This window comes from Amblyraja radiata, chromosome 19, assembly GCF_010909765.2.
Source record: "Amblyraja radiata isolate CabotCenter1 chromosome 19, sAmbRad1.1.pri, whole genome shotgun sequence".
Classification (NCBI taxonomy): Eukaryota; Metazoa; Chordata; class Chondrichthyes; order Rajiformes; family Rajidae; genus Amblyraja; species Amblyraja radiata.
The window spans coordinates 21,898,857-21,925,115 of NC_045974.1; the positions used below are offsets into that span (position 1 = coordinate 21,898,857).

General features: G+C 48.7%; 1 protein-coding gene across 8 annotated transcripts in view; it reads right to left on the bottom strand.

Moving 5' to 3' along the window:
* nav3 (neuron navigator 3) overlaps positions 1-26,259 on the bottom strand; it is a 330,490-nt gene that overhangs the window by 94,752 nt on the left and 209,479 nt on the right. For all 8 annotated transcript variants that reach the window (XM_033037973.1, XM_033037971.1, XM_033037967.1 and 5 more), the window contains 3 exons: positions 24,815-24,930; positions 4,276-4,384; positions 1,710-2,099 (listed from right to left, as the gene is read on the bottom strand). In XM_033037973.1, coding sequence (XP_032893864.1) covers positions 1,710-2,099; positions 4,276-4,384; positions 24,815-24,930 — 615 coding nt within the window. The remainder of the gene's footprint in view (positions 1-1,709; positions 2,100-4,275; positions 4,385-24,814; positions 24,931-26,259) is intronic.

Below are 26,259 nucleotides of genomic sequence, written 5' to 3' on the forward strand. Positions count from 1 at the left end.
CTGGTGAATAAACATAAGGACACAATGTGCTGGATTAACTCGGCGGGTCAGGCAGCATCTCTGGAGAACATGGAGAGGTGATGGTTCGGGTTGGGACTTCACTTCACTTCGAAGGGCCGAATGGCCTACCCCTGCACCTATTTTCTATGTTTCTATGTTTCACACTGGAAGGATTGGAGGCCTTGTACAGGGCGCAGAAAAGGTTTACCAGGACGCTGCTGGGATTAGAAGGTATTAGCTCTCAGGGAGAGGTTTGACAAATTTAAGATTATTTTCTTTGGGGCTGTCAGTTTGAGGTGAGATCTGATAGAAGTATACAAAATTATGAGAGGCATAAATAGGGTAGACAGACATAACCGTTTTCCCCAGAGTGGAACTGTCAAAGACGAGAGGCATAGCTTTCGAGTCAGATGGGGGAAAGTTTAATGGTTATGTTTTTTTTACACAGAGGGTGATGGGTGTCTGGAATTTGCTGCCAGGGGTGGTGGTGGAGGCAGAAACAAGAACAGGCCCTTCCGCCCACAGTGTCTGTTGCCAAGTCAAACTAATCTCCATTCAAGAGGCTCTTGGATAGGCATATGGATCTAAACCTAACCCTAATAATATTTAAGAAGCTTTCATATAGACACACGAATATGAAGGGAATGGATCATGTGCAGACAGAGGAGATTAGCATAACTTGGCAACATGTTCGGCACGGGCACTGTGGGCCGAAGGGCCTGTTCCTGTGCAGTACTGTTCTATGTTCTATCCAATGGCATTCACCATTTAATCGGTGAACCATCCTCTCAACCAGGTGAGAGAGATCCTGAACTACTATCTACCTCCCTAGAGACCCTCGGACTATCTTTAATCGGACTTTACTGAACTTTATCTTGCACTAAATGTTATTCTCTTTATCCTGTATCCGCACACTGTCGACAGCTTAATTGTAACTATATGTACAGTCCTTCCACTAACTGGTTAGCATGCAACAAAATGCTTTTCACCATACCTGGGTCCACATGACAATAATCTAAACTAAACTAAACCCTTGCATTCCCTCTCTCTCCCTAGTTGTTCTGCCAGTACCGCTGTTCGCATCCATATATTCCTTTGTTATCACCTCTTCCACAGCTAACAATGGACCATTGTGGGCTCCTCCTTTCCTTGGCCAGCAGTGCCGGCTCTGATTTTTTCCAACACCTTTTCATACCTCTAGTTTCCCTCTCCCCTGGCTCTCAGTCTGAAGAAGGGTACCGACCCGAAATGTCACCTATTCCTTTTCTTCAGAAATGCTGCCTGACCCATTGAGTTACTCCAGCATTTTGTGTCTACCTTCTATATAAACTAAGCAGACTAGTGGGAGCGTCTTGGACCACAGGCCAGAGCCTCAGAATAAAAGGATGTACCTTTCGGAAGGGGATAAGGACGAATTTCTTGAGTCAGAAGGTGGTGAATCGGTGGAATTCCTTGCTGTGGAGGCTGTGGAGGCTGTGGAGGCCAAGTCAATGGGTATTTTTAAGGCAGGGATTGATAGATTCTGCATTACTACGGATGTCAAAGGTTACCTGGTGAAGGCAGGAGAATAGCGTTGAGAGGGAACGATAGATAGATCAGCCATGATTGAATGGCAGAGTAGCCTCGATGGGCTGAATGGCCTAATTCTGTTCCTAGAACTTATGAACAGGAGCTGAGCACTGGTTCGAGACGGGGGTGACACGACTCACCCGCTGCCAATGTCGTCGAGCCTGGCGTTCTTCCCCAGCAGGTCTCCATCGCTCATGTACCCTGTCACATCTGCGTCGCTGGGCCCGGTCTCGAACTCGGGCCCCCCTCTCTCGGCGGCTTCGGCCTGGGAGGCGCTGCCGGTCCGCGGCCCGGCCGGCCTGCGCAGCGGCGCGCCGTACACGTACCGCGAGCCGTCAGGGTGGATGTAGCGGCTGGCGTTGGCCCGGGGCGGGTAGCCAGTGCCCAGGGAGGGTGCGTCGCCCGCCTGTAGCCGCGGGCTGCTCTGCCCAAGCCGCCAGCTCATGCCCGTTGTCCGGGTAGTCACAGCAGGGATGGTCCTCCCGTTGACCTCCGTGGTGATGGTGCTGTCGAACGTCGTCTCCAACGTGCTGCCCCAACAAACACAAGAGAAACATTAACCTGGGACCCCCATGAAGAGGCCACTCTGCCCCTCGAGCCTGCTCGCCCATTCAATATCGGATGAATTACCCCAGTCATACTCTCACAGAGTTCAGTGAGGAACAAAACCTGATGCTTAAAGACAAGCACAGTGGCACAGCAGTAGAGCTGCACCCTCACAGCATCAGAGACCCAGGTTTGAACCACCTGATTACGGGTGCTGTCTATACGGAGTTTGCATGTCCTCCCTGTGACCGCGTGGGTTTTATCCCACACTCCAAAGATGTGCAGGTTTGAAGGTTAATTGGCCTCTGTAAATTGTAAATTGTCCCAAGTGTCAAGACCCTAAGAGAGCCGGGTTCGATCCTGGCCTCAGGTGTTCTGTACGCGGAGTGTGCCCCTGTTTCACTGTGACCGACTTGGCTGCTCCGGTTTCCTCCCACATCCCAAAGACAATCAGGTTTGTAGGGTTAATCAACTTCTGTCAATTGCCCCTAGTGTGTAGGATAGAACTAGTGTGAACGGGTGATCAATGGTCCGCACAGACTCGATGGGCCGAAGGGCCTGTTGCCACACTGTATCTCGAAACTAATGCTTCTCTCTTCTATTATCAGACTACTGAACGGTCCATCTACAAGCAAGGGAGTAGTGCCGATCTTCCACCCCTACGGCCCTTATACCTTTCCTCTGTACAGCCCCTGTCCCACTTACGTGTCCTTGGCAAGCTAATTACGTGACCTCATGGTCACGTTGAGGCGGGACGGTCCCGCGAAGATCGCGCGCGACTTCATGCGTCCGCACAGCCGTCTGGAGCGCGTGATGTCATTTGAAGATAGACACAAAATGCAGGAGTAACTCAGCGGGACCGACAGCATCTCTGGAGAAAAGCAATGGGTGATGTTTCGGGTCGAGACTCTTCTTCAGTCTGAAAGAAGGGTCTTGACCCGAAACGTCATCCATTCCTTCGCTCCAGAGATGCTGCCGGTCCCGCTGAGTTACTCCAGCATTTTGTGTCTATCTTCAATTTTCTTGGCCCAGCTCTGGAAGTAGGAGTGGGGGAGGATCTGGATCTGCAACGGCCGTGAGCCCCAGGCTGAGCTCGGCGATCGTTTGCCTGCTTCTGCTGCTGTTGGAGGTGAGGCGTTGCGTCGCGCCAGGGTCTTGGGCCTGTCCCACTTTGGCCGTCAGTTACGCGTCAGACCGGTGGCGCGCGAAGATTTCGTTCGCTACAAAATGTCGGAGCGCCGCACGATACCGTGCACAACTACATACCCCTTCGCGCTTCTCAGTGGGACCGGTCCCGCGCGGCCACACGATGCCCGTGTGCCTCAACGCGATGACAAGGTCGCGTAATTTGCGTGCCAAGGACACGTAAGTGGAACAGGGCCTTACCTGTAACACTATATGCTGCACTTAAGTACGTTTCTCTTTGTACTACCTGTTGTAGGTGTGTATGGTTTGATTGTACTAATGCCCCTAGCGTGTAGGGGAGTGGATGAGAAAGTTAGATAACATAAAACTAGTGTACGGGTGATCAATGGATAGTGTGGAATCGGTGGGTCGAAGAGCCTGTTTCCATGCTGTATATCTAGACTAAACTAACGTTTAGAGATACAGCGCAGAAACAGGCCCTTCGGCCCACTGAGTCTCCGTCGACCAGCGATTCCCGTATACTAGCATCACCCCACACACGAGGGACAATTCACACTTTTTACCGAAGCCAATTAACCTACAAACCTGCACGTTTTTGGAGTGTGGGAGGAAACCGGAGAACCCCAGAGAAAACCCACGCAGTCACAGGGAGAACGTACAAACTCCATACAGGCAGCACCCGTAGTCAGGATCGAACCCGGGTCTCTGGCGCTGTAAGGCAGCAACTCTACCGCTGCACCACCGTGCCGCCCCAGTGCGGCCTCCAACTAAACTAAATGAAAATGAATGAATGAATGAATAAGTTTATCGGCCAAGCATTCACATACAAGGAATTTGCCTTGGTGCTCAGCCCGCAAGTGACAACATGACATACAGTGACAGTAAGGAATGACACGTAAAACATTAAACATTAATAATAAATAATAAAACATTATCGATAAACTTAAACTAAACTAAACTAAACCAAACACCAGCAAGTAACATAGAACATTGTACCGGGCGGGACAAGATTACCTATGGCTTATCTGTGTCCCTCGGAGACTGGACATGGTCTCCTCCAGGTTTTGCCGAAGGTCGGCAATGTTCTTCACGGTCCTCATTCTCCTGGTCTCGGGATCTTCTCCTGGGAAAGCAATCAAGAGTGAGAATGGTGAGCACCTGGGCTGGCTGACCGAGTCTGATGGGTCCCGATCCGAAATATCACCTGCCCATGTTCTCGAGAGATGCTGCCTGACATGCTGGGTTACTCCAGCATTTTGTGTCTTTCTTTGGTATAACCAGCATCTCACCGGCAAGTTGTCCGGGACCAGCCACATCGAAGTTAGAGCCGGGAAAGCAGACCAAATGCCTTTACTTCCTTAGAAGGCTGAGGAAGTTCGGCATGTCCCAAACAACCCTCGCCAACTTCTCCCGATGTGCCACAGGGAGCATCTTACTAGGATTTATCACAGCTTGGTTTGGGAACAGCTCCATCCAAGGCTGCAAGAAATTGCAGAGAGTATGGACGCAGCCCAGACCATCAAACAAACCAACCTTCCTTCCATTGACTCCATCTGCACTTCACGCTGCCTCGGCAAGGCCACCAGCATAACCAAGGACCAGTCGTACCCCGGTCATTCCCTCTTCTCCCCTCTGAAAACGCAACCCCCAGATTCAGGGGCAGTTTCTTCCCAGCTGTTATCAGGCAACTGAACCATCCTATCACCATTAAAGAGCGGTCCTGACCTCCCATCTACCTCATTGGAGACCTTTGAACTACAGTATCTTTAATCAGACTTTATTTTGTATTAAATGTTGTACCCTTAATCCTCTATCTGCACACTCTGTTGATTGTAATCGCGTGTAGTCTTTTCTTTGGCTGGAGAGCACGCAAACAAAAGCTTTTCACTGTACCTCGGTACAAGTGACAATAATAAACTGAACTAAACAGATGTGAAGTTCCTTTTTATTTTATCTCTTGCCAGGCTTTGTCCTGCCCCCACCTCTCTTTTCCAGCTTTCTCCACCCTCCCCAGACCCATCAGTCTGAAGAAGGGCCCCGACCCCAAATGCTATCCCTCTATTCCCTCCATGGATGCTGCTCGACCTGCTGAGTTCATCCAGCATTTTGTGCTTTGCTCAACATTTCAGCATCTGCAGTTCCTTGTGTCTCTTGTGCCTGATGGGCGTTTGACGGCTCTGGGCCTGTACACGCTGGAGTTTAGAGGGCTGAGGGGGGCCCTCATTGAAACTTACCGAATAATGAAAGGCCTGGACATAGTGGATGCGACAAGGATGTTTCCACTAATGGGAGACTAGAACCAGAGTGCACAGCCTCTGAATAAAAGGAGGAGGATGAGTTTCTTTAGTCAGAATGTGGTGAATCTGTGGAATTCATTGCCACAGACAGCTGTGGAGGCCAAGATAATGAGTATTTTTAAAGCGGAGATTGATGGGTTCTTGAATAATAAGGGTGTCATGTGTTTTGGGGAGAAGGCAGGATAATGGGATTGAGAAGGAAAGATAGATTGAATGATGGAGTAGGCTCGATGGGCCGAATAGCCTGATTCTGCCCCTATGGCTTCTGAACTGAAAGATAGATGCAAAATGCTGGAAAAACTCAGAGGGTCAGACAGCATCTCTGGAGACCCTCCTTCAGACTGAGAGTCAGGGGTAGGTCGCTTTGGGTAGCGTGATAGGTTGCTTTGTAGGATTACACTAGCAAAACAAGGTGAGGTGTATGTGCCTCTGTCTGGTCATACAATTTGCTATCGAGGTTTCAATGCAGCGAAGAGTTAAGTCTTCTTCCTGCATTCCCAGATTTGAGCAACTGCTGAGAAATGTGCTGAGTCCAGCTTTTACAAATATAAACGAGGAAATCTGTGTTCAATAAAATCGGAGAATGTAACGCTCACGTTTGGGAGCTTCAGGAAGGAGCATTGCAATTGCAAATCATGAGGGGAATAGTTCGGGTGGATGCACAGAGTCTCTTGCACAGAGTAGGGAAATCGTGAACCAGTGAACATAGGTTTAAGCTGAGGGGGGAAAGATTTAGGAGGAATCTGAGGGGCAACTTTTTTATGCAAAGGGTGGTGGGTGTATGGAACAAGCTGCTGGAAGAGGTAGTTGAGGCAGGTACAATAACAACATTTAAAAGGCACTTGGACAGGTATGTGGATAGTGCTGAAGTAACTCAGCGGGTCAGGCAGCACCTCTGGAGAAAAAGGATGGGTGCGTTTCGGGTCGGGACCCTTCTTCAGGACACAAGAAGCAATTACACAGGTACATTGATAAGATAGGTTAAGTGGGATATAGGCGAAACGCAAGCAAGTGGGACTAGTGCAGATGGGACATGTTGGCAAGGTGGGCCGAAGGGCCTGTTTCCACATTGTACGACCATGACTCTATAACTCATTGCCAGCAGTGTTTTCACGACAACTGCTGGAGGCCATTCAGCCCTTTGAACCTCCAGGAATGCAAGCCACGTGGTCTCTCATCGCTGGTATCCGTCAGCATTTCGAGGGTGAATGGGAATTGCACAAGGGGTGGGAGATGAACCCCTTCAATGTGGGTCCTCAGTTCAGGAAGGAATTTGTGCTGCGTGGGTGTTGCCTGCATTCGATTTGCAGACTTTAAACTTTACTTGAGAGATGCAGTGCAGAAACAGGCCCTTCAGCCCACAGAGTCCATACTGACCAACGATCACCCAGTACACTAACACTATCCTACACACTAGGGACAATTTACAATTTTTACCGAAGCCAATTAACCTACAAATCCACACGTCTTTGGGATGTGTGGGAGGAAACCGGAGCACCCGGAGAAAACCCACGCAGTCACAGGGGGAACGTGCAAACACCGTACAGACAGCACCCGTAGTCAGGATTGAACCTGGGTCTCTTGCGCTGCGAGTCAGCAACTCTACCGCTGCGCCATTGTGCCGCCCCAGGAATCTTTTGCATAGGCAGCACAACGCCACAACTGCCCAACATCTCAGCTGCTGTCTGTGCAGAGTTTGCACGTTCTCCCTGTGACTATGTGGGTTTCCTGTATCCTCCCACATCCCAAAGACGTGCAGGCTTGTAGGTTAAATGGCCTCGGTAAATTGCCCTTAGTGTGTAGGCAGTGGGTGAGAATGTGGGATAACACAAGACTAGCGGGATAACACAGAACTCTACCACTAACACAGAACGCCACCATGCTGCCCACTACTAGTGCATGTGTGATCGTTGATTGGCATGGATGTGTTAGAGCTAATGGCCTATTTTCATGTTGTATCTCTAAACTAAACTAAACGTGCAGGCAATAGAGATTAGTTAACTTGGCATCATGGTCGGCATGGACATTGTGGACTAAAGGGCCTGTTCCGGTGCAACAGTGGCACAGTGGTAGAGTTGCTGTCTCACAGCGCCAGAGACCCGGGTTCAATCCTGACTACGGGTGCTGTCTGTACGGAGTTTTGCGTTCTCCCTCTGACCGCTTGGGTTTTCTCCGGGTGCTACGATTTCCTCCCAAAGGGGTGCGGGTTTGTACGTTAATTGTCTTCTGTAAATCTCTAGTGTGTGGGATAGTGCTAGTCTACGAGATGATCACAGGTCGGCACAAACTCGATTGGCCGAAGGGCCTGTTACTGCACTGTACCTCCAAAGTCTAAACTGGATGAACAAACCCATTCATCGGGCTGAATTACTCTTCATGTTCCAGACTTCTGCAGTCTAAACATCCTGACATTTATAGGAGGCACATTAGCACTACAAACAAATCTTATCTACTTAGCAATTGTATTTAAAAATTATCGAGCCTCCTTAATCGAAGCTATAAATCAGGAGATGAGATCCACTCAAAGAGCTAAAATCAGAGCTAATTGTTAATCTCTGGATACCGCTCATGGTACCAGCAATCTTAGATAATTATATTCATCTCTATACGTAAATTCTCCCAGCGTTGTTCCACACTGAAACGTCGCCAAGGAGTTGTTGACGTCTGAGCAGATATATAAAAAATAAGACACAGTATCTGAGGTAGAAATCAACTATGACTTCAAGGCACTGCCAGTGATGGTGGAACAGACTGCAAAGAGGATGGAACAATTTTACCCATCAATAAAATTAGGCCAAGAGACAGCTAAAATAGTACATTTAGTTTATTGTCATGTGTACCGAGGTGCAGTGAACAGCTTTTGGTGCGTGCTAATCAGTCAGCGGAAAGACAATACATGATTACAATCAAACCACCCACAGTGTACAGATATGTGGTAAAGAGAATAATGTTTGATGCAAGATATAGTCCCGTAAGGTCCGATTAGAGATAGTCCAAGGGTCTCCAATGACCCTCAGCACACAAACCCAACAATCTGTTTGTGAGAAAAATATAATGACTGATGGGACCTGAAATGACACCCATCCTTTTTTCTCCAGAGATGCTGCCTGACTCGCTGAGTTCTTCAAGCATTTTGTGTCTATCTGCATCTGCAGTTCCTTTCTACACTATGTGTTTGTGGGTCCATCTCATTCCTTGTAGAGCATAAATAACGAGTTATCTTATGAGGAGTACAAAATCATGAGGGGAATAGATAGGGTAGAAGCACAGTCTTTTACCCAGGGGAGGGGAATCAAGGACCAGAGGACATAGGTTTAAGATGAGAGCTGCAAGATTTAGTAGCAACCTTTTTCACACAGAGAGTTGTGAGTATATGGAATGAGCTGCCAGAAGAGGTCGTTGTGGCAGGTTACTAGAATAGCATTTTAAAGGTATTAGAAAATAGGTGCAGGAGTAGGCCATTCGGCCCTTCGAGCCTGCACCGCCATTCAATATGATCATGGCTGATCTTCCAACTCGGTATCCTGTACCTGCCTTCTCTCCATACCTTCTCCTGCCTTCTCCCCTGATCCCTTTAGCCACAAGTGCCACATCTAACTGCCTCTTAAATATAGCCAATTAACTAGCCTCAACTACCTTCTGTGGCAGAAGGTAGTTGAGGCTAGTTAATTGGCTATATTGGCTATATTGGGACAGGTACATGGATAGGGAGGGCTTATAGGGATATGAGTCAAAAGCATGCAAACGGATCGAGCTTAGATAGGGCATCCTGGTCAGTATGGATGAGTTGGGCCGAAGGGCTTGTTTCCGTGTTGACTCAATGACTCTCTGCCCAATCAGATAAGCTGCCACTGTAAAATTCAGGAACTTTCTCATTGACATAAACTGTTCTTCTTTCCACAAAGCTCTCTGACCTGCTGAGTCTTTCACATTTTTTCATTTTGCTGTTTTCGTATCATGTTCGATCTATTCTTTCTGTCCCACTGATATCAGCATTAATAACACATTACACAGACAGGAAGATGAATGTACTGACTAGAGTCATGGAGTCATACAGCGCGGAAACAGGCACTTCGGCCCAACTTGCCCACTCACAATGGTTGGCTAGCCGTTGGCTTACAGCGCCAGAGACACTGGTTCGATCCTGAGCTCGGGCGCTGTCTGTCTGTGTGTGGCGTTTGTTTGTACGTTCTCCCTGTGACCACGTGGGTTTTCTCCGGGTGCTCCGGTTTCCTCACCGATCCCGAAGACGTGCGGGTTTGCAGGTTAATTGGCCCTCTGTAAATTGCCCCTCGTTTCATAGAACTAGCTTGAACAGGTGTTCGATGGTCCATAAGACCATGAGATATAGGAGCAGAATGAGGCCATTTGGCCCATCGGGTCTACTCCGCCATCCAATCTATTTTTCCCTCCCAATCCCCTTCTCCTGCCTTCCCCCCATAACCTTAGATGTCGACTCGATGGGCCGAAGGGACTATTTCTGTGCTACATCTCTATAAACTAAATCCTTAGGGACTGCCTCAGAAGGTGAACACACATTATGAGCAATTACTGGCTAATTGCTTTGATTTAATGACTCGGGGAGAACGACAAGGATTAACTCAACCGAAGATTGTATGAACCAGCAGCATCGCGATTCAGTCCTCGATCCATCACCCTGCTCCCGGTCCAGCAGCACTGCCGCGGCTGACAGCTTTCCTCCCCTCTCTTACACACCGTCAACGAGCCTTTGCAATGAGGTATCATCCTTACACAAATGCCAATTCTGCAGCAGCCTTCTAAATGCATCTTCATAAGACATGCACTATATCTCTCCCTTTCTCCCTTTCTCTCCCTCCCCCTCTCCTTCTCTCAATCTCTCCCTCTCTACCCCCTTTCTCTCCCCTCTCCCTCACTCTCTCTCTCCCACTGCTTCTCCCTCCCCCTCTTTCTCCCCCTTCTCTCTTTCCCCCCTCCTCTCTCTCTCTCCCCCATCCTCCCCCTCTTCTCTCCTTCTCCCTCCCCTTCCCCCCCCCCCTCACTCGCTCTCTCTCTCCCTCCCCCCATCCCTCTCTCTCTCTCTGAATCTCCCTCTCTCTGTATCAAGGGGAACATGAATCACAACTAATGTTCCATGGGATGTCAAAGTCGACAGAGCGCGCTGTAGTGCGGGAGCAAGACCCCCAATCAAAATGCCTGCATTTGGCTGAAAGAGCCGCAATACACATACATCTTCAAAACGCGGAGCATTGCGCGGGTGTGTGGGAGGGTGGGTGGGTGGATGGTTGAACTCACCCAGTATGTTGTTGTAAAGGGCTTGTTTCAGATCTCCCAGCATGGTGAGGATGATCTCGGTGTCCAGCTGTGCCACCCCCTCGTGGAGGTTGCTGTCCTCGGTCAGTAGCTCGTGCTTCGGGTTGGTCTTGGACACCTCATCGTCCGAGCCGCTTCCCACCCGGCTGCCCCTCTCCGGCCGGCCGTTTCCCAGGGGTGACCCCGGCCCCTCGTCCCTGCCGAAGACGGCCAAGGGAAGGGAGCGTTCGGAAGCGGAGAGGGGGCGGGAGCGGGACAGGCACCGGCCGGGGGTTCCCGTCCCGCCCTCGGGCGCCCACCAGCCGCCCTCTCCAGCCGGCACCAGGCTGGCCAGGGACTTGCGCTTGAGCAGGTAGGGCCGGCGGGGAGCCTCCCGGCTTCTAGACGCTGGCGGAGACACGGACCTCCTCATCCTCCCACCGTCCAGGGGCTCAGGGACGGCAACAGCTCACCGCCGCCGCGCCTGCCTTCATCGCCGAGCTGCCAGTAAGCGAAGCAGACCCCTCTCATCCTCCGCTCAGCCGCACTGCTGCTGGGGGTGAGGGAGGGGAAAGGAGGGGGGGCTGTTCTCCCTTTCGCCCCCCCAACACAGCCGCGAGATCAAAGAGTGAACCCAGTCCCTGCAGGCTCCCTCCCGAATCGCCGCTCCTCCGGTGCACAGGGAGCTCCGAGCACCATGGTGCGCGGCCAGCTCTGCATAGACACCGTCCCGCAGTCTTTCACAGCGCCCAAAAGAACCCACTCCTCCCAGCGAAGAGGACCGAGAGCAGGAGAGAGCCTTCCTCAGTGTAGCCACTGCCCTCTCACTTCACATCTTCCACAGAGCCCCGAGCCAACACCGAGGACCAGCACAGTATATGAACCAGGATATTCCTCTCGTCGGCAGACAGAGGGAGCGGGTTAAGGCATCCTTCCTTATCGAGCTGAGATGTGTGAAGAGCGAGAATGAGAGAAAACGAGAGAGAGAGAGAGAGAGAGAGAGAGAGAATGAAAATGAGACAGAGAGAGCGAGACAGAGAGAGAGAGAATGAGAGCGAGTGAGAGAGAGAGGGAACGAGAGAGAAAGAACACGAGAGAGAAAGAGAATGAGAGAGAAAGAACGTGAGAGAGAGAGAGAGAGAGAGAGCGAGAGGGAACGAGAGCGACTGAGAAGGAGAGGTGCTGTGCTCACACAGGGCTGGGCGTTCAGCTCAGAAGGTGGCACCCTCTACAGCAGCTCCCATCGGAACGAAGGCAGTCTGGCAATTGGGAGGCTGTTTCCCAATCACACCTCTTTTAGCATTCATCCTGCATCTCACATCCATTCCTGCTCTCTCTCTCTCTCTCTCTCTCTCTCTCTTATTTCACTGCAGATGCTTCAGCTCTCGAAATGGCTGCATAAACAAAAGGCAGGCCGGGAGAAGGAGCTACTCCATCGTAAATAACACAAGTTACCGGTAATAAGGCTCGGAAGGCTGAATGGTAAACACCTCACCACCTCCCCTGCCCCCCCACCCCCATCCCCTCCCCTCCCCTGCCCCCCCCCCCCCCCCCCCCCATCCTCTCCCCTCCTCTCCATCTCCAGCTGCCTGTCACCAGAGCTGAATGGTGGTGGGTGGGGGGGATCTTTCAAGGTTAGAGGCTTCTGGAGGAGGTTACATTCATTGTGTGTCAGGGTAATGGCAATCTCCCCCTGGGGAGTGAAAGGGGGGTGGGGGGTGGTATGGTGTCTTACAATCACACAGCGTGGAAACAGGCCCTTCAGTCCAACCTGCTCACACCGACCAACATGCCCCATCTGCACTGGTCCCACCTGCCTGCGTTTGCCCCATATCCCTCTATGTCCTATCCATGTAGCTGTCCAAATGTTTTTTAAACGTTATGATAGTACCTGCCTCAACTACCTCCTCTGGCAGCTCGTTCCATACTCCTACCACCATTTGTGTAGAAAAGTTGCTGCTCGGGTTCCTATTAAATGTTTCTCCCCGCAGCTTAAATATATGTCCTCTGCTTTTGGATTCCCCTACTCTGGGTAAAAGACTCTGCGCATCTACCCGATCTATTACTCCCACGATCTTGTACACCTCTATAAGATCAACCCTCATCCTCCTGTGCTCTAAGGGAAAAAATCCTAGCCTGCTCAACCTCTTCCTACAGCTCAGGCCCTCTAGTCCTGGCTACATCCTCACAAATCCTTTCTGCACCCTTTCCAGCTTGACAACAGCCTTCCGATAACAGGGTGACCAAAACTGAAAACAACACTCTAAACGTGGCCTCACCAATACCTTGTACAACGTTAACAAGAACTCCCAACTTCTACACTCAATACTCTGACAGATGAACTTTATTCGGAATTAAAAATTGATACAAAACGAGAACTGTGCAAAAATCCCTCCGACATTTCCCCGCAGCTATACATACATTCATTTGCATTGTATTTGGTGGTGTTCACAGAAATATCATTATACCCAGCCTTGCCACATGTGGCCCCCTGGGGTGATATCCCTTCCCTTGTTTGAGGGGCGTCTCCACCACACCCTGCCCCTCAATGACCTGTAGCAGTAGGACCCTAGACTGTGGTCCTCCCCCACACAGCCTTGGCGTTGGCTGCACCGAGCTTCAGTGCTTCCCTCAGCACGTACTCCTGCAGTCTGGAGCAGGCCAGTCGGCAACATTCCCCGACGGACATCTCGCTCCGCTGGGAGGTCAACAAGATTCGGGCAGACCAAAGAGCATCTTTCACCGAGTTGATGAACTTCCAGCAGCACTTGATGTCCGTTTCCGAATGTGTCCCTGGGAACAATCCGTAAATCAGAAGGCCAATGTGCCGAAAGCCTTCTTGACCACATTACATCTACTGATGGTTCATGTCTCAGAGTCTCAGACAAACATATTTATTATTTATTGAACTTTTTTCTTTATTTCTATATTTGTTATTTTTTCTACATTTGTTATTGATTGAACTTTTTCTTTTTTTTCCCCGGTATGTACAATGTTTACATATTCAAATATTCTGTTGTGCTGCAGCAAGTAAGTATTCCATTGTCCCGTCCGGAACATATGACAATAAAACACTCTTGACTCTTCTTGGCATCAAACCTCTTAAAAGACTTTATCTGTCCTCCAATCCTTCTCTCCATGAGATCAATGCCCTGGTTATTGATCTCACCGCAAAAGCAAACAGGCTTTTCCTGTTTCCCCTCCCCCAGGCCTCTCCTTATCTTGCGTACTTTGGTCAAATTTCCCTTCCGCCCCCTCAGCTCTAAAGGGAACCACATTAGCCCTTTCCCAGACCTCCACATCCCTGGGAACTATCTCCAAGACCTTCCTTACACCCTCTCCAGTGCCTCCATAAGTCCCTGAAGCAGCATCACCAGTTCACCTCCCTGCTCCCTGCTTCCTGCCCAGGGAACTTGCCCCACACTGGAAATAGAATGAATTCCCAACATAGAAAGAACGAGATTGAGCTGGAGAGAGTTCCGAGGAGATTCAGAGCATTTGTGGTGAATATAAGAAACGGGCTGCCAGGGGACGGAGATAAGGCAAGTACTCTAACAACGTTTAAGAAACATTTGGACAGGAACATGATAGGAATGTATTGGAGGGATATGGACCAAACACAAGCAGGTGGGACTAGTATAGGTGGGGCATGTTGGTCACTGTGGGCAAGTTGGGCCAAAGAGCTTGTTTACACTCTATATGACTCTATGACTCCACTGAAAGCTCAGCAATCTCTGCGGGAGAGGAATCAGTCGATGTTTCAGAAGATAGGGAGAAAAAGCTGGTAAATCAGTGGGTCAGGCAGCATCTCTGGAGAGAAGGAAAAAGGTACGTTTCGGGGCTTCAGACTGAGGGTCAGGGGAGAGGGGAACTAGAGGTATAAAAAGCTACAGAAGAAATCAGCCGGCACCAATGGCCAAGGAGCCCACAATGGTGCATTGTTGGCGGTGGAGGACATGAGAACGAAGGGATCCGAACAGTGAAACCAGCAGGACGTCTAGGATGGGGGAGGGACGGAGAGAGAGGGAATACAGGGGTTACTTGAAATGAGAGAAATCAATATTCATACCACCGTGTTGTAAGCTGCCCAAGGAGGTGCTGTTCCTCCAATTTGGGTGTGGCCTCACTCAGACAGAAGGGTCAGTATGGGAATGGGAAGGGTAGTTAAAGTGTTTGGCAACCGGTTTCAGGTGGGACGCCCTTTGGATATTTGTTCAGACGCTCTGTGACTCTATGAGACAGATGGCACAATGGGCATTGTAGGCATTCTGTGCCCATCCAATTACCAGCGGGCATTGATTTAAGAGGAACGTCATAATGACCATGGCTGTGATGAACCGTTGAAGTCGGTTCATCTGAAGCCGTCGGCCGTGAAATGGGTTTACTGATCTGAGTCAAGTCATCTGGCTGCACTCTGTAAGCAGCTTGCTTCAACCAGTCTAATTATTGCATTGTCAACAGCAATTTCAGCATTGCTAGCACCCCGCTGCTCTAATTAGCAAGCTATTTCTGGGACCACACACTCGATGACAGAGGGCAAGGAGGTCTTCGGCTGAACCCAACATTGAGATGGAGCGATGGCCGGTGTTGCTTGGGATATCTGTGCCCCCTCTCCAGAAGGACCCCCTCCCCACCACCTCTGGAATTAACAACACAAACCCTCTCCGTGATCACCTGCACCCATCACCCACCTCACGCTGCCTAGGCAAGGCCACCAGCATAATCAAGGACCCTGCTCACTCCCTCTTCTCCACTCTCCCATCTACAGAAGTGTGAAAACGCACACCTCCAGATTCAGGGACAGTTTCTTCCCAGCTGTTATCAGGCAACTGAACCATCCTACCACCAACCAGAGAGCAGTCCTGACCTGCCATCTACCTCAGTGGAGACCCTCGGACTATAATCGGACTTTATTGGATTTTATCTTGCACTAAACCTTATTCCCTTTACACTGCGGATGGTTCGACTGTAATCATGTCCGCTGGCAGGTTAGCACGCAACAAAAAAGCTTTTCACTGTACCTTGGTACACGTGACAATAAACTAAACTAAACTGAACTGAACTAAACCTGGCCTTACAACCACAGGCAAGCCTGATTATTTGCACAGAGCGACCAATGAACCGTATTAAATCCATCATCATGGTGCCAAGGTTATTTAGTCCGGGACAGGGAATCTGCTGGCCTGGTGATTTGTGTTCTGTGGTATGATTAATGTCCATGGCAGCACATTGATCCAGCAGAGCAGACAGACGCGGGCGGAATACTGAACTCACAAGCACCAAAAATCAGAAATATATTCGCAGCTCTTCAATCCTTCTGTTTTCTCATCTCTGCCCTTTGTCCAGGTATCTTCTACTTACACTCTTCTCCCCTCTGCACCCCCCCACCCTGGCCTCCTACCTCCACTCTGCTCCTTTAACCAGTTCCACAGTTCACCGCATTTGATCCCACTTGAGATCACACCTTCCCCAGCCAACTATGGGCCTAGCAGGGCACTGCACTACTTGAGGTCTTTTGTAGCCGGCCCTGCTTGATCCTGGTCTTTTCTTGCCTCTAGGTCTTCACACCCCCTCCTTCCCCCACTTTCAGTGGGAAGAAGTGTCCCGACCCAAAACGTCACCCACCCTTTTTCTGCAGACATGCTGCCTGACCCGCTGAGTTACTCCACCACTTTGTGTCTATCTTCACCTATTACCTGCCAGGCCTTGTGCTGCCCCTGCTCTCTCCCAGCTTTCTTTCCCCCATCCTTCCCTCTACAATCAGTCTGAAGAAGGGTCTCGGCCCAAAACCTTGCCTATCCATGTTCTCCAGAGATGGTGCCCGGCCAGCTGAGTTACTCCAGCATCTTTGTGTCTTTTTTGTAAACCAGCATCTTCGGTTCCTTGTTTCTACATCAGAAGTAATAAAACTTAAGGGCCTGTCCCACTTGGGTGTCATTTGCGTGTCATTTACGCGACGTCATTTACGCGTCACGACGCACGACGAGAGCATGGTGTGCATTACGCGCGCATGGCGCATGGTGAGACGTGGTGGCGCAGGCGGTGATGTGCAGTGCCCCAGGGTTTTGGGATTCTCAAAATCCTCGCGCGCCACCTGCGTGACACGCAAATGACGCCCAAGTGGGTCGGGCCCTTAGCAGGGTAGATAGCAGGGTAGTGAGAAATGTAAGTAGAGTTGAGGCTTGGGCACTGGTTGCAAACCATCGCTCCATCTCCATGTCTCAGTATATAGAAGGGGGTTGGGGGGGTCGGACATTTTAACCCATCACAAAACAGTACAGCACAGGAACAGGCCCTTCAGCCCACAATGTCTGTGCCGAACATGATGCCAAGTTAAACTAATCTCCTCTGCCTGCACATGACCCATATCCTTCAACTCCGTGCATATCCACCTAAAAGCTTTTTAAACACCACAATCATATCCTCCACCACCACCATCCCTGGCAGAACATTCCAGGCACGCACTACCCTCTGCATAAAAAATGTACCCCACACATCTCCCTTACACGTTGCCCCCCCCTCACCTTCATGCTCTGCCCTGTCGTATTTGATTTTTCCATCCTGGGGAAAAGGTTCTGAATGTCTACCCTATCTATGCTTCTCATAATTTGAATATACTTCCATCAGTTGTACCCTGTGACCTCTGGCGTTCCAGAGAAAGTCCCTCATTCAACATTACAATCCCTGGATATTGCTGCTTGTGCGATCTTGCTGTGTGAAGATTGTCTCGCCTGTTTCCATCATCGCAACAACGACAATTTTAGTTTAGTTTAGGGATACCGCTCGGAATCAGGCCCTTCGGCCCACCGGGTCCGCGCCGACCAGCAATCCCCGCATTAACACTATCCTACACACACTAGGGACAGTTTTTACATTTACCAAGCCAATCAACCTACAAATCTACACGTCTTTGGAGCGTGGGAGGAAACTGAAGACCTTTGAGAAACCCATGCAGGTCACGGGGAGAACGTACAATCTCCGTACAGACAGCACCCGTAGTCGGGATCGAGCCCGGTCTGTAAGGCAGCAACTCTAGCGCTGCGCCACCGTGCCGCACACAATTCTTCCATGTTGTTAAATACTTTGCGCCGGCCCGAAACATGGACAATGAGATGCTTAAACCCATCCTCAATAACAAAGCACAAAGTGCTGGAGGAACTCAGCAGGTCAGGCAGCAATCTGTGGACGGAATGGACGGACGACGTTTCAGCTGATGCTTTATCAGGTGTTGGCGAGGTCACGTTTGGATTATTGTGAGCAGTTTTGGGCTCCATATCTGAGGACGGATGCACTGGCGTTGGAGAGGGTCCAGAGGAGGTTTGCAAGAATGATCCTGGGGATGATTGGGTTAACGTACGATGAGCATTTGAAAGCTCTGGGCTTGTACTTGCTGGAGTTTTAGACGGATGAGGGGTGATCCCATTGAAACCTACCGGATAATGAAAGGCTCGGATACTGTGAAGGCGGAGAGGATGTTTCCAGAAATGTAAGAGTCTAAAACCAGAGGACACAGCCTCAGAATAAACAAACATAGCTTTAGAATGGAGATGAGGAGAAATTTCTTTAGCCAGAGGGTGATGAATCTGTGAAATTCATTACCACAGATGGCGGTGGAGGTCGTCTTTGGGTATTTTTAAAGCAGAGATTGATAGGCTCCTGATTAGTAAGGGCATCAAAGTCAGGTCAAGTCAAGAGAGTTTATTGTCATGTGTCTCAGATAGGACAATGAAATTCTTGCTTGCTGCAGCACAACAGAGTATTGTAAGCATAAATACAGAACAGTTCAGTGTGTCTATATAGCATAGACCATATATGGACACATAAATAAACAGATATAGTGCAATAGGCTGTTATAGTTCAGAGTCTGTTTGTTGGCGAGTTTAATAGCCTGATGGCTGTGGGGAAGAAGCTGTTCCTGAACCTGGATGTACCAGATTTCAGGCTCCTGTACCTTCTACGCGATGGCAGCGGAGAGATGAGTGCGTGGCCAGGATGGTGTGGGTCCTTGATGACGTTGGCAGCCTTTTTGAGGCAGTGACTGCGATAGATCCCTTCGATGGTGGGGAGGTCAGAGCCGATGATGGACTGGGCAGTGGTCACAACATTCTTTTCCGAAGGTTCCAATGGTTACGGGGAAAAGGCAGGAGAATGGGATTGTGAGGGAAAGATAGATAAGCCATTGGCGGAGTAGATAGAATGGGCCAAATGACCTAATTCTGCTATGACATGAATTTAATAACTTGTGAATGTCTTAATCCATCTATCACTTGCCTGGTTTTGTCCTACCCCCTCCTCTCTTTTCAAGAAGGAGGTTCACCATCACCTTCTTAAGGACCATTAGGATGAGCAATTGAGTCTAAAGAAGGGTCTCAACCCGAAACGTTGACTTTGGACTTTAAATTTTTATTTTTTTAAAAATTTATATAGCACATTTTTAGTCAACTTGCATTGACCCCAAAGTGCTTCACATAATTACATCCACACACACAGGCAAAGGTGGGTGAAGTGTCTTGCCCAAGGACACACACAGGCAAAGGTGGGTGAAGTGTCTTGCCCAAGGACACAACGACAGTATGCACTCCAAGCGGGATTCGAACCAGCTACCTTCCGGTTGCCAGCCGAACACTTAGCCCATTGTGCCATCTGTCGTCCCTAGAGATGCAGGGATACAGCACAGAAACAGGCCCTTCAGCCCACAAAGTTTGCGCCGAACAGCCTACACTAAGACTATCCTACACATCAGGGACAATTTATAATTTTACCAAAGGCAATTAACCCACAAACATGTGCGACTTTGAAGTGTGGGAGGAAGCCAAAGCACCCGGAGAAAACCCACGCGGTCCCAGGGAGAATGTACAAACACCGTACAGGCAGCGCCTGTAGTCAGGACTGAATATGGATCTCTGGCGCTGTAAGGCAGCAACTCTACCACTGCGCCACTGTGCTGCCTTGTTCTCCAGAGATGTTGCCTGACCCGCTGGGTTACTCCAGCACTTTGTGTTCTATTCCAGGGCAAATAAATGCCGGCTCAGTGCGTGAAGCCCAAACTCCACAGTAGAGCTGGCAAACTCCAAGCACTGCTTGACTTGCCTTTGCAAATAATGTCTGAAGTACAGAGTGTCCAGGAAGTTACAAATCATATTCCCCTTTCAACATTCAGTCGGTAATAATTTCACCTCAGGCCCCAGGGTACAGGAGCAGAATAAAACCTCTAAAACATTGCGGTGGTAAATAGATATCGTTCTTCCTGCATTGTGGCACCTCACTAGATATATCAAATTGGCCGGTAGGATTTTGACACTGAAACTCACTGGAGAAATATACTCAATACTCATTTCTCTTTCTCGTGAGTTTTTTAAAAATAAATTATTTGTTCTTGACAGTGCTGTTCCACTATGATCCATTCCTGCAGTATTTTCAACATCAAATATTTAGAACAAGCTGATAAATTGAGCCATGTTGCTTTGTTAGATTCATCGCAGATATTTTTTCTCATTCTGTCCATAATTATAAGGTAGTTTACAGTGTGGAAACAGGCTAATCGGCCCATCGAATTTATGTCGACCAACGATCACCCTTTAATTTAGTTTAGTTTATTACCACATATACCGAGGTACAGTGAAGAGCTTAATCTAGTTTACTTTAGAGATACAGCGGGGAAACAGGCCTTTCGGCCCACCTAGTCCATGCCGACCAAAGATCACCCTTTACTTTAGTTTACTGCAGGGCCGGTGCTAGGAATTGCGGGGCCCAATTAGAAAACTGATGGCGGGGCCCCTGCTCTAGAAAAGTAAAAATTTATGTATGTTTATATTTCGTGTAGTTTCGGGAATTTTAAGGCAAGCTGGTTGGTGATTGGATGCAACCCCCTTAGAGACAGCGTTTGATTGGCCGCCAAATAAATTTGTCAAATCTGTAACAAAAATCGCTGGTCGGTGCGAACTCAGTGGACTATCTGGTTGTATCTCCAAACTAATCTGGTTGTATCTCCAAACTAATCTGGTTGTATCTCCAAACTAATCTGGTTGTATCAACCAGACTATCTGGTGGTATCTCCAAACTAAACAGTATAACATGCAGGTACATTCATTTAAAATTAAATTCAGTGCTTATTTCACATGATTTCTCACTGTGTAAAGCTCAATATCTGACCAATTTCTGTTTAACACGTTTGGTCTGCCGTGAGCATTTTTCGTTGCATCTCCCCTTTTCCTAATCGGCCACAATTCAGATAATAGTCTACTTTCCTGTTTTTGCCACCAAAGTGGATAACCTCACATTTATCCACATTATACTGCATCTCCCATGCATTTGCCCACTCACCCAGCCTATCCAAGTCACCTTGCAGCCTCCTAGTTTAGAGGGGTTTAAACGGTTTAGAGATGTTTAGAGGGCTTCAGATGGGTTCAGGTGTGTTTACAATTGTTTAGAGGGGAATAGAGGGAAATAGGGGGGCTAGAGGAGTTTTAGAGGTGTTCAGAGGGTCCCAAAGGGGTTTAGAGACGTTATAAGCCCCCCGTGAGAAATTGTATTTCTCTGAAATTGAAGATAGACATAAAGCTGGAGTAACTCTGCAGGACAGGCAGCGCAGCGACTTTAGAAAGACCCTTCTTCAGACTAAACTGAACTCTCGTCGGTGAGATTAGTTGTGATTGTCTGAAGAAAGGTCTCGACCAGAAACGCAACCCTCTCCCCAGAGCCCTTGCGCGTCCCGTTGAGCCACCTTCAACTTCAGAGCCAAACAAAAAACACAGAGTGCTGGAGGAACTCAGCGGGCCAGGCGACTGCCTCACCCGCTGGGTTTCTCCAGCATTTTTGTCTACCGCAAAACGTCAATGATTCCGGGAATGCCGAGGCGACAGTGTGAGAGAGCTAGAGAGAGACGAGATGGGGAGCGGGAGAGGGAGAGAGGGAGGGAGAGAGCAAAACACAAAGAGACACAACGTGGGTCGGTAGGTGAATGACTAACCTGCACACCAGGAAGAAGCCCCTTCTCGCGCTCCGGGGCCCTCACTCATGATGGTGAGTTTAAAGAAATTCTCAACGTGTCATCGGTCTACATTACATCTACATGTAATTGTGTTTTAAACAAGTATTAATGACGCCGCGTGAATTTTATTCAAAGGAACACGACGTTATTAATACTTGTTCAAAACACAATAACATTTACTGAGGAAGGCGGATGGATGCATTGATGACATGATTGTATAACAACGAGTTAAGTACTTGCTGATAAGAAGTGCTAACAGTACTAGTTAACACATCGTTTGTGTCTGATGGCCGTGCAGCGGTTGTTATACACAAAGATCCTATAGTGGAGCTCTGCTAGAAGATCTTTGGTTATACATGTTCGTTTAAAAAAAAAATCCGGATGGCGAATTAAAAAAAACTTTAGTTAACAAAGAGAATTCGTATTTCCATACGAAGTACGGAACATTAGTGCGGGGCCCCCCTAGGCGCGGGGCCCAATTGGGAGCAATCGGTCAAATCGGCTTAAAACCGGCCCTGGTTTACTGCCATGTGTACCAAGGTACATTGAACAGCTTTTTGGTTGCCTGCTATCCAGTCAGCGGAAAGACTATACATGATTGCAATCAAGCCGTCCATAGTGTACAGATACAGGATAAAGGGAATAATGTTTAGTGCAAGGTAAAGTAGACACAGCATGGAACCAGGCCCTTCGACCCACTGAGTCCACGGCGACCACCAATCACCCATTCACAGTAGTTAACTATGTTATCCTGCTTTCTCATCCATTCCCTACACAGTCGGGGCAATTTACAGAGGCCAGTTAACCTACAAACCCGCACGCCCTTGGGATGTGGGAGCTCACACGGTCATAGTTTACCTGAGTTCTGGCTACAGTTATCCATCCCAAAAGTAATTCTATCTTCAATACCAAATTACTGTCAGAAATTGCTGACTATAAATAAGCTCCCGATGGAGTCAGGGAGTAGTATAACGCGGAAACAGGCCCTTCGGCCCAACTTGTCTATGCCGATCAAGAGCCTCGAGGGATATTTATACCATTTTCTTCTTAAAGTTACTGATTGCAACTATCAGGCTGTGTTTTACAGTTCACAACAGCAGAGTGGAAAGATCTTCGCTTTGGGATACCCTGACTGAGATTGAGAAAGTTGCTCACAGTATTATAAAGCTGACATTTCCTGTTGGCTTTTCACTTCCTCCCTCACCCACCACAAGTGTCACCCTTTCCCAATTAAACCTCCACCTCCTCACCACGGACAACAGCACAGGAAACCAAATGCGTTTACCAAAACCAAAACCATGTTTCCAATAAGGACTTAAACTGACCGGCTTTAAGTACACAACAAGCCACAGATGTTTTCATTGCTTGCATTGAAAAATAACTCCCACAGTCTCTCAGGACGAGGCATTAGAGTTAATTCCAGGGGGCGGCATAAGTGAGGCTCTCTGTGTGAGTATGGACGGACTGTGGGATAGGCAACCAGCCCTGATCTCCAGCATAGTGTAGAAATAATGTGTAGGAAGGAACTGCAGATGCTGGTTTATACCGAAGATAGACACATAGTTCTGGAGTAACTCAGCGGGACAGGCAACGTCTCTGGAGAAAAAGTAATAGGTGACATTTTGGATCGGGACTGTTCTTCACACTGGTCGAACCCGAAACCTCACCTATTACTTTTCTCCAGTGTCTATCCCTCTAAAACTATCCTATCCCGGTATCTGTATAAATATTTCTTAAACGTTGCAATAGTACTTGCCTCAACCACCTTCTCCTGCAGCTTGTTCCATATACCCACCACCCTATGTGTGAAAAAGTTACCCCTCAGGTTCCTATAACATTTCTCCTCCCCTCATCTTAAACCCATGTTGTGGTGGTATCTGGAGATTAAGTCACTCCTTGGGTCATCCCCCTCGGCTCTTGAGGGACAGGGACGGTTGTCTGCCGGTTCCTGCTCGGGGGTGTTCTGGTGTTTGCCATGCTTCATTAAAGGACTTCTGAACCTGCCTGGTGTCTAGCCTTCTCCTGACCTGGTCCAGGCCACGACAACTGGTGACCCCGACGTTCATCACGCATCGTGATGAAAAACAACGCCGTTGCGCTGAAGCTCCCGACTTTGAGGCCACTGCAATGTCCTCTGATTCTTGATTCCCCTACTCTGGGCAAAATAATTTATCCTATCTAATCCTCTGATGATTTTTCAGACAGTCTGAAGAAGGGTCCCAACACGTTACGTCACCCATCCTTTTTCTCCAGAGATGCAGCCTGACCCACCGAGTTACTACGGCACTTTGTGTCTACCTGTGTGTGTTTTCACCTCATTAACTGGGAGCTTCATCTAACATCTTGTGGTGACATATAAATGCAATTGTTTATTATACTACTTCTACAGATATCTAGCATCCTGCACAGAAACAGGCCCTTCGGCCCACCTTGTCAGTGCCATCTCAGTCGAATACATCTCATCGACTTCATTCATCAGCACTTGGTACAGACTCGTTAGTCATGTAACATTAAAAGCAGCCGACAACCTCACATCAGATGCACGTTTTTTTGCATCAACCACACCAAATCTCTTCTCCAACCTCAAAAGATTTTGTGTTTGCGATTGATTTTTGCTTTTCAAAGCAGTTTTCTATCGGCACTGTGCCCTGTTTTTGAACTTTTAACCAGGAGGTTAAGTCTGGTCAAACGCTGTACAAGAATCTTCCTCTATGAAATAAGATGTTCCTTGTCATTGAAGCAAGGAACCGCAGACACTGGTTTACAAAAAAAGACACAAAAGGCTGGAGTAACTCAGCGGGTCAGGCAGCATCTGTGGAAAACATGGGCAGGCGATATTTTAGGTGATTCAGAAGAATCAGTCTGAAGAAGGGTCTCGACTCAAAACGTCACCTTCTCCCTGTTCTCCAGAGATGCTGCGGAGTTACTCCAGCTGAAGAATTGCACCAGAAATATTTTCAACAGCCGTGAGACTTAATAAGACCAGATCACCTACCGGAGATTTCTTCGAGGCACTGTTTGGCTGTCTTGCTGTAAACAGAATCCAGTTTTGTGTGGCTGCCACTTAAATCACCAGAGAGGAATGAGGACCCATCATTATCCGAGTGCGTTCTGAAAAGTGGAGGTTAAAACAGAGGTTAATAATTCAACACCACAAAGACACTTCCAACACAGAGGTGGACAACACATCAGTCCATCATGAGGCCAAAGGGTCTTTGATTTCGCCAATTTAGTTTAGTTTCGAGATACAGTGCAGGACCAGGCCCTTCGGCCCACCCTGTCCGCGCCGACCAGCGACCCCCACACACTAGCACCACCCTACACACTAGGGACAACTAATATTTTTTTACTGAAGCCAATTAACCTGCAACCCTGCACGTTTTTGGAGCGTGACAGGAAACCGGAGCACCCGGAGGAAACCCACGCAGTCACAGGAAGACCTAACAAACTCCATACAGACAGCACCCGTACTCAGGATTGAACCCGGGTCTCTGACGCTGTATAGTCAAGTCAAGTCGAGTTTATTCGTCACATACACATACGAGATGTGCAGTGAATGAAAAGTGGCAATGCTCGCGGACTGTATGGCAGCAACACTCCCGCTGCACCACCGTGCCGCTCAATTTGTTCCACTTAATCTCCCTTAGCATTCCAATTTTCTTTTCTTAATGGATTTTTATGCAATTTTCTTCTTAAAATTACAACTGAAAATATCAGTATTTTCCAGTTCATTAGGGCACAGTGAAATAAAGATTTTCACATAGAGCCAGAAACATGGAGTCACACAGCATGGAAACAGGCCCTTCTGCCCAACTCGTCCATGCCGCCAAGGTGTCCCATCCAACCTAGTCCCATTTGCCCATGTTTGGCCCATACCCCTCCAAGCCTTCCCTATCCATGTACCTGCCCAAATTTTTTTTGACTGCTGTTATTTATTCGTCTTAACTACCTCGTCTGTCAGCATGTTTCATATACCCACCACCCACTGTGTGAGAAACCTGGATACATAAAAAGTAGGTCGCACATTGCTATTGGATTATTTTAATTATTCATTATATTTAAGGATGCGGATATCACAGCCATCCTTTATTTCCCATCCTCAATGGCCTCACAGATTGCTTGGTGAACTGCCATCTTGAACGGTTCCCTGCAATATCTAGATTGTAATGCCCCTGTCCCACTTAGGAAACCTGAACGGAAACCTCTGGAGACTTTGCGCACCACCCAAGGTTTCCGTGCGGTTGCCGGAGGTTGCAGGCAGTGGAAGCAGGTGGGGAGACTGACAAAAACCTCCGGGAACCGCACGGAAACCTTGGGTGGGGCGCAAAGTCTCCAGGGGTTTCCTAAATGGGACAGGGGCGTTACAGTCATTCCCTCTTCACCCCCTTCTTGTCGGGCAGAAGATGTAAAAGCTTGAAAGTGTTCCCCTGCTGGCTTTGT